This window comes from Mustela erminea, chromosome 12, assembly GCF_009829155.1.
Source record: "Mustela erminea isolate mMusErm1 chromosome 12, mMusErm1.Pri, whole genome shotgun sequence".
Lineage (NCBI taxonomy): Eukaryota > Metazoa > Chordata > Mammalia > Carnivora > Mustelidae > Mustela > Mustela erminea.
In genome coordinates, this window is record NC_045625.1 from 13,968,936 (window position 1) to 13,982,709 (window position 13,774).

General features: G+C 48.8%; 1 protein-coding gene across 6 annotated transcripts in view; it reads left to right on the forward strand.

The window, feature by feature from the left end:
• Positions 1 to 13,138, forward strand: part of CDK5RAP2 (CDK5 regulatory subunit associated protein 2) — a 176,877-nt gene extending 163,739 nt beyond the window's left edge. For all 6 annotated transcript variants that reach the window (XM_032307032.1, XM_032307028.1, XM_032307030.1 and 3 more), the window contains 4 exons: positions 918 to 1,061; positions 7,988 to 8,114; positions 12,539 to 12,585; positions 13,043 to 13,138. In XM_032307032.1, the coding sequence (XP_032162923.1) occupies positions 918 to 1,061; positions 7,988 to 8,114; positions 12,539 to 12,585; positions 13,043 to 13,099 (375 nt within the window). In that variant the 3' untranslated portion in view covers positions 13,100 to 13,138. The remainder of the gene's footprint in view (positions 1 to 917; positions 1,062 to 7,987; positions 8,115 to 12,538; positions 12,586 to 13,042) is intronic.
• Positions 13,139 to 13,774: the final 636 nt, after the last annotated feature.

Below are 13,774 nucleotides of genomic sequence, written 5' to 3' on the forward strand. Positions count from 1 at the left end.
AAGCCAGTATGTGGCCGTAACACCACTTATTTACTCTTTGGCCCATATTTTCGACATTTAGGATGTGGCAAGCGTCCTTGTAAACGGATCGCTCAGGGCATCTTTGATTAGTTCATCAGGGGTGAATTGCTGGTGTGGAAGCTCCCAGGTCATGAACCCTTCAGGGCTCTTGGTGAGAGTTATTGATGCATTACTGTCAAAAATATGTGTCCCCGTTTACAAGTGAGAGGATCTCACTACACCATATTCTTCGTGGAGTGATTTTATTTACAAATGGATTTTTGCCCATTTGACAGCTAAAAGGAGGGCATCGTTTTATTTTGTAGTGGTTTTATTATTTGTGGAGACAGTGCTCTTTTCTTCTCTTTTTAAAATGTTTTTTGTTTTCCCTTCTCTGACTCATGCGCTTGGCTTTCTCTTGCCTTTGACATCTCCCAGTTAGGGTTCGCATGTGTCGGCGGAGGGTGAGGGACACTTTACGAGGCCCCGACTTCATATTGGCAGTGTGTAGAGCTGTTTAGCAGGGGCTGCTGAAGGCAGAAACGTTCATGTTGCGTCCCTTGCTGTTGGCACCATTTGCCTTCAGGAAAGGCTCTGTGGGGTGGAGCATTGCCAGTGGCCCTCCGTGGACCCTCTTCCCTCTGCTTGGCGTAGTAAATACACTTCGCGCAGGTGGTTATTAATCATGCTTATTGATTGGGCTAAAATCATCACCGAAATTCTCTCATAATCTGTGATTCATCTGTCTTTAGGAACAATAAATTGGTGTTGTCTGGCACCAGGCTCCTGCCCAGCATGTGGGCACAAGCCTACGATCTGGAGATTTATGCTGCCCGTTAAAGCTGGCTTGTCCATAATCTTTTTCAATTGCATATAACAACCTTCTCTCCCCCCCCACCTCCCCGTCCCTCGTGCAGGGTCCACACTTGGCACCTCTGAGCAGGTTCGTCACCAGTGTGGGCACAGCCAAGCTGATCCTCGAAGAGGCTGCGCGATTATTGACGCTTTTCTGGAGGGTCTCACTCCCCACAAATGGCCAGTGCACGCTTCATTGTGAACAGGTAGGTGGTGATACGTGGACCCCGAGGCTACGGGATGCCACTGGGGCTTGTGTCTCAGTCTCCAGCCTGGGCAGACGTGCTCTCAGTTTGGGGAACACGTCAGAGGGAGGGGGAGGTGCCGTGTTTAAGGGTGACGTGTCAGGCACTGTGCTGGCTGCTTCAGGTGTGTTCTTGCCTTCTCCCCTGGCACTCCTGTGGGCTCAGCCTGTGGTCTTGACCTGACCATGGCCCCACTCCTAGCTTGTCTTTGTGGAGGGAAGTCCTAACTGTGTCTTAACACAGGGAAGCTGAGGCCCAACCGAGGTGACAGAGCCGGTTATCTGAATCCAGAGGGCATGCTTTCATTTTGTAGATTTTAAGTCCTAGTTTGTCCTTGTAGACTAGCTCATTCCCTTCCACTCTAAATCTCTTGTATTTTTGGTGTCTTTCTCTGGACCATCTAATTCCTTTGGTAGCTTTCAGAGTCATACTGTAGGGGTTCTAGTTTCAATCTGTTTTAACTACTTAGGAAGTTTTTTTCTTTTAACTATTGAAAATCATTTCTTATAAAATCATTAAAATTTCCCTCGAAAGCTTGACTTTGCAGCAACTTGAATGTGACCGAGTTAAGAACGGTTGATCCCACAGCCGTCCTTATCCCCATCTTTCATGGCACAAACCAGGAGTCAGGCGGAGTGGAGGCCCTCCCTGGGTTTTCATCAGCAGGCGACAGCTGGTATCGTGCCACGGCGAGCAACCGCTCTGGTCGTCCGAGAAGCCTCCCAGGAGGAAGAGCAGGCAGATGAAGGAAGGGTTAGAACTTTGCGTGGTGGTCTGATAGATATTGCCCCCTGCATTTATCCAACCTATAAATTTTTGCCAAAGGCCAGCAGGACGGCAGAGGGAAATTTGCATTCCTTGTCGTTACTCATCTAGTTAAACCCTTTCTGACAGCTCTCAGATCTGTCAGCCGTGGCAAAGAGGCAGCAGCGAAACAGCTCTCTCTGCTCGGAAGGTTCTAATGAGCCTGTCCTGTGATTTCCCTCTGGGATCCTAGGAAGGAAGTTTGGGTGCACTAGGCTCGGGGAGGTAGGTAACCATTTTGCAGGGAAATCATGTTTAGGCCACTTTTAGCCAGTGGGGCCATGGAGAGGAAGAGGGCCCACTGGGTGCCAGACCCACACTGGCCTTTCATTTTCTGCTCCCCCACCGAGCTCTTTCCATCTTAGGCTCGATGACACAGATGCTCTGACTGTCTGTCTGTCCGGGCTCCCTCCGGGCTGGCTGGCTGGCTTCTTCTCACCTTTCCTGTCTCAGCTTCCATCTTACTTCAGGGTCAGAGAGGGCTCCCTGGTCACCCAGGCCCAGCGCCCTCTTCCGCTTCATCATATGTCGTAAATTATTTATTTGTCTGTTTAATGTCTGTGTCTCTCTGTTTCCCAGGAAGGGCCATGTTTATTTTGTTCATATTTTTTAGTGAATAATTTTTCTCAAATTCCCAAACAAGTACTTGCCCATGTGATTTTTAAAGCACAATGTGGATGAAACTTGATGCAATGTTTTTGTCCTCAGTACACAGTAATGTCTGTTAAATAGACGGAATGTAGTTCTTCTTTCTTTTGTGTGTGTAAATATAAATTATAGTCACATCCATCCCCCCTGCCCCCCACCAGGAGACTAGTCCGGGGACTGGCCAGTGCTTGAGATGACTCACCCTTCTTTCCAGGCGCTTCTTATATAATTGATTATGCTCACTTTAGCATCATAGAATTTTAGAGCCAGAAAAGGGACCTTGGAGTCAGTCTGATATAGTTGCTGGTGTACACAGACCCCCTGTGATGTGTTAAATTGCCTCAAGCCACTTTTCTGTCCCTGCCTATGTTTCATACAGTGCCTTTTTCTTAGTGTAAAATGTGTGTAAAGCAGATTTACAAGTTTTCAGCCAGGAACCCCAATGGGTTTTTTTGTGGTGGTTTTTTTTTTTTTACGACCTAGAGTTTTCTCTGAGTGTCATTAATTTGCCTTTTGCATTTAATATGCCATCCCCTGCAATCCCTGGAATTACTCTGGGAAGTGTGTGTCATATACATTGGTTTATCTAAGAAAGTTGTGGGAAGAGATACAAATATATATACATATTTGTTTATAAAAATTTTGTTTAACTGGAAGGTTAAATAATAAGAAAACAGGCTACTTGTAGGGGTATGATGGAAGAGGAGGGAAGGGCATGGATAGCAGATTTCTCTGTAAAGATCTCGTTTTGTAAATTTGATGTTGAAACTGTGTAAATGCTTTAAATAATTAAAAATAAATCAAAATGGGAAAAAACAGTTTCTTAAAATAGGTAGCAAAATGAAACAAACCTTACTATAGATACAGTATTGAAGGCATACCCATGCAAAAAGGAAACATTTCAAGACTAAAACACAGTAATTTGACTATATCCCTACAGAGAAGTACTCTAAGGGTAAAAAGGACTGAAAAAATGTTTTTTTTTTTTTTTTAAATATTTTATTTATTTGACAGAGAGAGAGAAATCACAAGCAGACAGAGAGGCAGGCAGAGAGAGGGGAGAAAGCAGGCTCCCTGCCGAGCAGAGAGCCCGACGTGGGGCTCGATCCCAGGACCCTGGGATCATGACCCGAGCCGAAGGCAGAGGCTTTAACCCACTGAGCCACCCAGGTGCCCCCTGAAAAAATGTTTTAATTGTTTTCAGCGATGATACTGTTAATGTGATATTGGTACTGGTATTTTAAAACTGTTAAATTTCTATTGCAGGATGAAACAAATAGCTAAGTAGGTTAAGATTTTTACTATCAGGGAAGAGATAAAAATTTAAAAACAAAGAAGTAAAAATCCTGCCATTTTTGATTTGGAAATATCAATATGTGATACATTTCCTATTGAAAACACTTACGTTTAGTCTTTAAAAATGTCCACTCCAGTACCAGTGAGCACCTCTAGTGCCAAATTGTGGTTTCTAAATACCTTTTCCCACTAATAGGAACCAGTACTTTTTGGAGAAATGGTTTGATTCTAGGTCGGACAGGAAATGTACAATATGAGTGTAGAGCATCTTTTCATCCTGGGGGAAAAGAGGGGAAAGGGGGAGTAAAACTTCCAGATTTTCAGCAGTTCTCAAATTATGGTCCCTGGGCCAGCGGCATCAGTGCCATCTGGAAACTTGTTAAAAAGGCAAAGTTTAGGGCCTCACCCCAGACCGATTGAATCAGAAAGTCTGGGAGTGGGCCCCGTGGTCTGTTTTTATAAGTCCTCTTGGTAGCCCTGAGAACCACTGGATTGAAAGAAACTTAAGAGACCTATCAAATGCAAAACGTGAAGTTCATTTGGATGCTGGTGAATTGGACCAGTTCAAAAAAAATGATGGGCTCAGGGAAATGTATCTCCTGACATACATGGTGATACTAAGCAATTTTTATTTTTTAAATAATTTTTTATTTAAGTACAATTAACATATAATGTATTGTTTGTTCCTGGGGTACAGGTCTGTGATTCATCTGTCTTAAATAACACCCAAGGACTCATTATATCACATGTCCTCCCCACTGTCCATCACCCCGCCACCCCATCCCCCCCTCCTCCCAAGCAACCCTCAGTGTGTTTCCTGAGATTAAGAGTCTCTTATGGTTTGTTTCTATCTCTGGTTTCATCTTGTTTCATTTTCTTCTCCTCTCTTCCCCTGTAATCCCCTGCCTTGTTTGCTAAATTCCACATATCTATGAGATCATACGATAATTGTCTTTCTCTGACTGACTTACTTCACTTAGCGTAATTCCCTCTAGTTTCATCAGCATCATTGCAAAGATTTCATTTTTGACGGCTGCGTAATATTCCTGTGTGTGTGTGTGTGTGTGTGTGTGTGTGTGTGTGTGTACATATATATGCAGCGCATACACACACGCACATCATGTCTTCTTTTATTGTCATTCTAGGTGTGGTGACAATGTTTCTTTCTAAAGAATCTTTTTTGTAGAACTGTATACCAAAATATTTTATGGACATGAAATATGATAGGCTTCTGGGGATGAGTTTAAAAATACTTTTAAGGTATGGATGGGCAGGGGTGTAGGTGAAGCAGGTTTGGCATTGGTTTGATAATCGCTAAAGCCAGCAGTTCGTTATCCCATTCTTTCTACTTTGTGAATGTTTGAGATTGTTCAGTATAAAACAGAATTCAAGAAGCCAGCTCCAGGAGGCAGGCCGAACATTCCTGATCAGTGAGTGGCCTCCGGGAAGGGGCATGGGTCCCAGCTCTGAGCGGGGCTCTGTGGCCTGAGGGATGAGTTCCTCTGTTGGGTTCTCCTCAGTGTCAGGCACTGTACTGTACACACCCCATCTCCTTTCATGCCTTACGGGAGCCTCCAGAAAGGGAGGTATTATGTTACCTTTTTTCAGACATGAGAACTGAAACTTCCTTGCTTTGTTGTCATCACAGCTGGAAGGGACCGAGCTGGTCTTGGAGCCCTCTTGTAAAAATGAAGATTTTTAGTTCAGAGGAATAGCAGACATGCAGAATAATAATGCCTCGTTTTAGGTGCTGGATAGAAGATGGACAGGGTGTGTTGGGAGTGCAGGTGAAAATATAACCTACCAGTCGGCAAAGGGTCTCACAGCACCTACTCCGTACCAGGCACTAGGGGTCAGAGGGAAGATTTGAGTCTCAGGAGAAGCAGCAAACAAGTAAATGATCAGTTAACTTCAGCACAAAATGGGCAATGATGAAGAAAGGACTGGCATAGCGAGTGCCCAAAGGAGCAGTAACCAACCTAGGCTTCTCGTAGGGAGGAGTCTCAAGGAAAGCTTCCGGGAGATGTTGCCCAAGTTGATTTTTGACAGAGGACTAGAGGTCAGCCAGGCAGGGGTGAGGAAACCATGGTCCGTCCTCAGGCCTCATCCCCTCTGCGTCTCACTCTAGATGAATGCGGTCGGAGGTGATCCCAGTTCTGCAGCTGGCTGTATGAGAATGACTGTCCCAGAACGTGTGGTCTAGGAAGCCATGACCTGAACACAAGTTTTGAGGGCTCTTAGCGCGAGGAAAAGAATCAGAGAAAACCTAAAGTTTAAATTAGTTCTGTTTTGGAAGAACAGCTGACGTCCTTGTAGCTGACACAGTTGGCTAATCTTGAAAGTAGGTTAAAGCAGGGAATCAGGAGATGATACATACCTTAAACAGCGTAGTTTAACTGAAAACAGTTAAATGTACATTCGTTTGCCTTTCTTTTGATGTGGGGCCAGGGCCTTTTCTTTGAATGTGGGTCTGCTGGTGAGAATTTCACATCTCCTTTCTTTGATAAACCACATCCATAATGTATGTCTGTCACTTCTGATTTTTGTTTCTTTAAGATGAAGAAAAAGTGTAGACACTTGTAAAGCAACTCGAATACAGCGTTCCTCTAGACTACGTTCCTCCCACACCCCTCAGAGTTGATTCACCCACACCTAATTTGCCAGAAATGTGGTTTTTAGTGACTTGCCTTTATCAGGTCTTTCCTGAGGCATATGTTAGTTTTCATACAACCAATTCTCTTTCCATATACACATTTCATGGGTTTACTTAATGCTTAATTAAATCCCATAACTGATTGCAAGTGCAACTGCCATAAACAAGTTTGGGAACAAAGTAAAGTGGGGTTCCTTGTAAGCGGGCAGCCCGACGTCTCCCCTTTGGGGAGCAGAGGTCTTTCCCTGTCACAGACTGTAGCCTGTGCCAGCATATCGTACAGTCGATGGGGGTGATGAGAAAGGAGTGTCCTTAACTCTGTGAACCAGTTCAGCAGAGACTGGCTAAGGGAGGCTGTGGGGTGTGTATATTTCATGTTAGAGGCCTGGGAACTCTGGCTTGCCACCCGTCCACTCTCCCCACACCTCTGAAGGATGAAAGCTCACCGGGGATCATACTCTCCTAATCACACTTTTATATTCTCTTTTTAAAATTTATCATTAAAATTTTTGTTTTAATGAGCATTATAGTTTTTATAAAAAAAAAAAAAACCTCAAACAATTCTGATAAATTTTTAAAAATGAAAAATAAAACTTCCAAATCACGTCTCAGAGATAAGTCACTGTGAACATTTTGATATTTTCTCTTTGTTCATCACATGTTTTAGACATCACATACACATCTGCAGATATAGATCTGTGTATTCAGTTTTATGAAACAGGAATGCCTGGTATACAATAGCAGTTCTGGGCTCTTTTTGTCACTAATTATGATCTTTCAATGTCAGTAAATAGAGTTCTGCAACACCATTTTTTTAAAAGATTTTATTTGCGAGAGAGAGAGAGAGAGAGAGTGAGTGAGGGGTGAGGGGCAGAGGGAGAAGGAGAAACTGATTCCCCGCTGAGCAGGGAACGTGATGGGCTTGATTCCAGGACCCCAAGATCATGACCTGAGCCAAAGACAGCCACTTCCCGATGAGGCCCCCCAGGTGCTCCTCCAACATCATTGTTAATAGCTGCAAAATTATGCCATTGTATGTGAGTCCCGTGATTTCTTTATGCAGACCCCTGTCGAAGCAAACCAGGTTGTTTACTGGTTTCTACTAAGAAGGCGCGGAGATGAGTACCCAGGAACCCAGGCATCGTCTGTACCCACAGAGTTATTGCTGGGGGTACACGCCCGAGCATAGACTTGCTGGATCAGAGGGTTAAGCGCATCTTACAGTTTGGTTAAGTCTTGCCGGCCGTTCCGCCTGCACCATGCTAACTGGCAGACCCACCAGGCTCGTGAGTGCTCGCCCCACACCCTGGCCCCGCTGGATTTTGCCTGGTTTTGCCCGTCCGACCAGCAGAGAATGGCTTCTAGTTTCCATTCAAATATTGCTGTTAGTAAGGTTGAGCATCTTTTTGTGTGTGTTTTAATTCTCTCCTATGTGATAGGATATTTTGTATTCTTTGTTCATTTTTCCAATTCCTTTTCTCTTGAGACTGGAGAAATGAAGGCAGAGATCACCAAACTACACAAAAAGCTGTTTGAACAAGAAAAGAAGTTGCAAAACTCTGTGAAGCTTTTGCAGCTGAGCAAGCACCAGGAAAAAGTCATCTTTGATCAGCGTAAGTGAGCGGTTGGGGGCGGGCCGCCGTGTCTGACCACTTCACGCCTCTGAGGACTAAAAACCCCGTCCTGGACACCCACTTGGGAGCCCAGATCACCTGTCATCCTGCCTCCTATTTATGGGTTTCCTTTCATACTTTGTCCTTTCTGACCTGCAGACAAATAAATTCACTTAACAAACCTCAGTGGAGAGGCCACGTGCTGCCAGCCACTGTCCTCTTGTTGGGGAGACAGGTGCATGGTGTGTGCTTTGACAGGAATGTGTGTGGGGTAGGGTCTCAGGGAACACTGAGAGGGGCATGGGAAGAGCGTCTTGCTGTCCTGGAGGGTCCGCTTCTTGGACACAGGGACAGCTGAGCTGAGTTTTCAGGAAGGAGTAGGTGTGGGTCAGGTGGAAAGGGGGCAGCATGGACAGAGGCAGAGAGGCAAGAAGGAAGTTCTTGTGTGTGAGAAGCCTACGCCTGTTCCCATGGCTGGAATAAGATTGCAGGTGGAAGGTTGAGGCGGGAGGGGTCGCTGGGACTGGAGCTTGCTGGTGGCTGCTGCACTGGTACAGGCAGGCCAGAAGGAGGGCCTTGGCCAGGCCACAAGGCTCCAGGGGGAGGGGATGGTTTTGAGAAATATTTCTCAAGGCAGATACGGAAACTCAGGCTCAAAGAGGCTAAATAACGTTTGTAATGGCAGTGCTCGTTCTGATCCAGGAGCATCGGAGATGGTGGGAGCCGATCCTTGTCCCCAGTAGAAACCTGCAGCACTACTGCAGCCCGAGTGTTTAGAGGAGTGGCAGTTGCCTAGTTTCTGCCTGTGCCTGTGGGCATCACAGCCCTGGCCGAGCCTCGCTGTCCCCTATCCCTGTCCCTGTTCTGGGAGGGCCGCCGACCGTGGTGCTTTCCTCTGGAGCCGCCAGCCTGCCCCGTGCTGCTCTCTTATCAAAGGCCTACATTTCTGGGGCATTTCTGAGAAGCACAGAACACAGGTGGTTGTCAGGTAGGAGTTCTCCTTAGCCACGCCCCTCCTACCCCCCAACCCAGGAACCTTCTGAAAACAGACTCTGCGAGACCAGCAGAGTTGGAACTGCGGGAGAAGGAGGCTCCGACCTGGAGCGGGTGCTAACTTGCTCCTCCCTGCACACGTGGGTACAGAGGTGAACGGGATGGTTCCTGCCAGCACAGAGCTCTACTTAATGGGCAGATGCAAGAGTCAGCTGCAGGGAAACACACTGAGTGTGTCCCAGCGGACTCTGGTGGTTCAAGGCTCTTGACTGATGGGGTCTTGAGAGATGAGTAGGAGTTAGAGGAGGGTAGGGAAAGGATTATGGCAGGTGGCCTCAAGGGTAAGAACGAAGTATTCAGGAATGTACTTAGGATATGCCAAGGGATTTGCTCTGAGAGACAAAGCGAAAGAGCTAAATAGGGACCAGGTCACAGGGGGCCTGTGGACAGACTCCAGAATGAGCAGCAGGGGCCCATGTGATCCACTGCATCTTCGAAGGTCCTTGTGGCTGAGCAGGGAGAGGCCAGGAGGCAGAGAGACGTCCTCAGGGGCTGTGGCGGTCTCCCTGACGACAGCAGGGATTCCTGGCAGGGCTGGGGCATGGAGGGGAGGCCATGGTTTGGGCAGACAGAGGAGCCAGCTCTGACCGAGTGGTGGCTGTCATGGGGTTCTGGCCTGGGCTTCCCATCACTCAGAGAGTAAAGTGCCAGCGGGACCTCTGGGGAACAGTGCCAGTCGTGGTCATGCATGAGGTGGCTGTGGAGCACTGGGTTAGAGCCCCAGGGTGGCGGGGATGGGAAGTGGCAGTTTTGCACAGCCGCCAAGTCCAGGGACAGTCAGGATTCTGCAGTGGCGTCTCTCTGTGGCAGCCCCCAAACAGTCGCGGGGCATGTGAAATTCACCTCTCATGCCGGTGAGGAGATTTCGGGAGTGTCAGTAGGTCCAGATGGGCAAGCTTCCATGGTGGGTCCCACCTCTGAGCCCCGCGTCAGGGATCCTGGAGTCCTTAATGAGCACAGATCAGATTTCTGCACCCCTGTGTGACCTGGAATAAATGACTCCAACTCCCTGACCTTCTGATTCCTCATCTCTAACCAGAGACTATAACCCCAGAGGACTGGGGCTGGCCAGACAGGCCTGGGTTCTAATCACAACTTAGTAAGAAGTGCCTCAGTTTTCTTATCTGTAAATTGGGTTGGTAATGATACCTAAACTTTACTGTACTCTTCAGGAACAGAGCACATGCCCAACAAATGCTAGTTCTCTGCCTCCTTTTTCCCATGAGTTCAACCTGGAGTCTCTGTGTACAGGTGGCAGACCATTCATAGAACCACAAAAGTCTCAGACCACTGTCCCCACTGACGCAATGTCACCCATCTCCGTGCCTTCAGCGCTCAGCTCAGAGCTGGGTGAGGGGTTGCCCAAGGTGGCCCAGCTGGTGGCCGACCCTGGCTTGTACTGACTCCAGTGCCAGGCTGCTCAGGTCTGCTCCTGGCTCTGAGGGATGAAGCGAAAGTGGGTATAGTGTCCCTTCCTCTGCCCCCTCCCTTCCTGGGTCAAGCTGAACACCTCATCTGGTCCCAGAGTCTGCAGGGGAAAGGAAGGAAAGCTATCACAGTGAGACCCAAGGACCCCTGCCATTCCCTTGTCATGTGATTGGGAACCATGGCTTCCCCTCCAGCCTCTGATCCAGGGATGCTGTCCCCACAGGCTTGCAGTATTCCCTGAGGTCACAGTTGGCAAGCTGCCTGTCACGAACTAGACGCCGAAGCTGGTGTCTTCCTTGTCAGCCCTCTGCTGAGGTGGGAGCCCTGCGTGGAGTTGGACAGTCCTGGGTTCGAGTCCCGCCTCAGCACTGGGCACGCCTGGATTTGGGATGAGCTTGTTACTGCTCTGTCCCTTGGGCTTCTCCTGGCAGCAGGGATTTCTGGGCTCTGGAAGGTGAGCAGTTGTAAGGCCCTTTCACACTTGGGGCAGGTGAGTCTTCATACTTCATGGGGAGTCTTGTGCTTTTGGTACTTCTGGTCCCCTTTTGGTATGACTTTAAACCTCCACACCTGAGGTACCTAATCTTTTCTGGGTCACTTGTGCTTTCGCAAGTCTCGGGGGAGGTAGGAGTTCTCTCCAGAACGCATCTACCCAGACACATGCAAAGACCCACATGTAATTTCCAGGGATTTAAGACCCCTCCTAAGCATAATCCTGGATGCAGGTGCAGAACCCGTGCCCTGGAGCGGGGGGGTGGGGTGCAGAGAGCCAGTGGGCACCTCTGAAATCGAATTTGGCCAGTTAAAATCGAAGCCCACACTGGCTGTCTTTTTCCTCCCTCTCCCCCCGCCCACCCCGGTGTCCCAGATTGCAAACAGACTTTGTTACTTCAATGGAAATTTTTTGTGAGGCAAGAAATAAATATTTTCCCAAGGCCACCACATGGCTCCTGTTCTAAACGAGCCATTGGGGAGTTGCGCCGTGTGTGCATTGATGGGGAGTCTGTTTCATCCTTGGGCACCATTGGCCAAAGGCCCAGTTCCAGAAACCTTGATTCTGTCTAACCTGGGGAGCCCGTGGATTTCATGATCCTCACTGAGGCATGTTTAGAACTGACCCCTGACTGGGCCAGGAATCTCTTCAGTGGCGGCATTCCCACCGCTGCTGGTGTATGTCTTGGACAAGAGAAGGATTCAGGGAGGACGAGGTCCCACTTTACAGTTGTTGCCCTGAAAGGCAGGCACCTGCTCTCTCCCGGAGCTTCTGATACACTGGGCATCTGCCTTGCACACAGCTTAGAGCATCTGATCCGTGGAACTCCTGGAATCCTCCCGTTCAGGGAACCATGCCAAGTTCTTCTCCCAGCTAAAGGACACCTAAGGAGGAAAAAATGCCCAGAGTTCCTGCTTTCCCCCAACTGATTCAAATTCCTGCTTTAAGGGTAAAAATTGACTTTTTAGAACTACCTGCGACCCTTGCCTTGGGCCTTGGCACATGGGCTTGCTTGGAGTTAGGCAGACCGCCTTCCCAGAGCTGTGCCTCCAGAGGGCCTAGGAGACCAAAGCGTGTGGGTGCCAGTCAGGCCCAGGCCTCTGCCCACCATCGCCTCTCAGACCCATAGACGTGAGCCCTGGGCTCATGTGGGGGGGTTGGGCACCCGCAGGCCTTGCCAGGCCTGTAACATGGGCTGGTATTGCTGTGAGCCTGTGGCTTAGCCTGACCTCGAAGAGGTGACTCTGGTCCACCATGGATTCTTTGGTCTTGGAGTTTGTGATGGGCGGATGGAGCCTTGCGCACCTCTCTCGGGTCTGGATGCTTCGGGCTCGTCCACACGTCTTCCTGTCCCATTTGGGCTTCAGGGGGTGCTTCCTCCCTGCAGCTGGCTTTTACACCATCTCCCTGAGAGTCTGTGTCTAACAGTCCTTTCTTTCCTTCTTTTCAGTGGTCGTAACCCACAAAATCCTTCGGAAGGCCAGAGGAAACCTGGAGGTAATGCCCCTTTGAGTTCTGTTATTGAAAGCCCAGTTGGGGCATGGGGTATGGGCGCAGGGCAGGAAAGGACTTCTTTTGAAAAATGAAGCTGAAGGTGACACCAGGCCGCAGCTCCTCCACAAACAGTTGCGTTTTCCCACCAGCAGCACATAAAAGGTTTCATTTTATCATGGTGTGGTTTCAGGGCTTATTCTAATTATTACATTTGTTTGCTGTTTTTATGAGTGAGAAGTACAGCAAACAGCACGTAGTAGGCGTTTGATAAACATCTCTCGAATGAGGGAATAGAATATGATCTCATGGGCGCTGGGTTCTGTAAATATTTAGTGATTAAACAGTGTGTCTTTGAAAGTAGTTTCAGAGTAACAGTTCCGCCTTTAACTCTGCTGGGGATCTTACTTCAGAAGCCCTCCATGGGACCTAAAATTCTCCTTTTCTCCCTCCCTTTTCCTAGCTTAGGCCCGGGGGTGCCCATCCAGGAACATCCAGTCCCAGCCGACCAGGCTCCTGAGGAGAAATTCCAGCCAATAAAGCTTGCGGTTCCCACTGAGCTCCCGCTGTGGCTTTGTTACAAGTGTGGTTTCGATTTATTGAGGGAAGAAAAGGACCGTCTGGCTGAAGGAAATCTGCTTTCCACTTTGTGTTTTCTCTCCAGAAGTTGGTTTAAGGGGCGTCGTCAGACAGCGTTCGGGTGCCTGGCTGCGAGGCTTCGAGCAGGCCCCGAGCTCTGGGGCGCTGGGCCCTTGACCTCGGGGCTGTGGCCTCACTGTGGCGTCCTCAGGTCCACCTCAGACTGGCTTCATGCTCAGCCAGCTCTGCGATGGGGGACCTCACTGAATGAGTCATTTCGACGTGGTGGTTCAGTGACTCCGTGCAGAACCTGGAAGCCCGGGTCCTGAACTCCAGAGTGGGACAGGCCGGGGTCTAGGGAGTGGCATGGCCCTCGGATGCCTCCCAGGCTCTCCGCTAAGGTCCCTCGGGTGTCCAGAGAGGAATGACGCCCTGTGGCACAGCCAGGCTCCGGTGCCTGCGCTGACCAGTGCATGGTCACATCCCAGGGCGGTCCCCTGGGGGATGCCTTCCCAAGGAGGAGAGATCCAAGCGAGGTCCGGAGCGGGGACTTGTTACTGCAGTGTCCCCAAGACAACGGTGATCTTTCCATTCCGTTGTCCCATAACACTGCCTC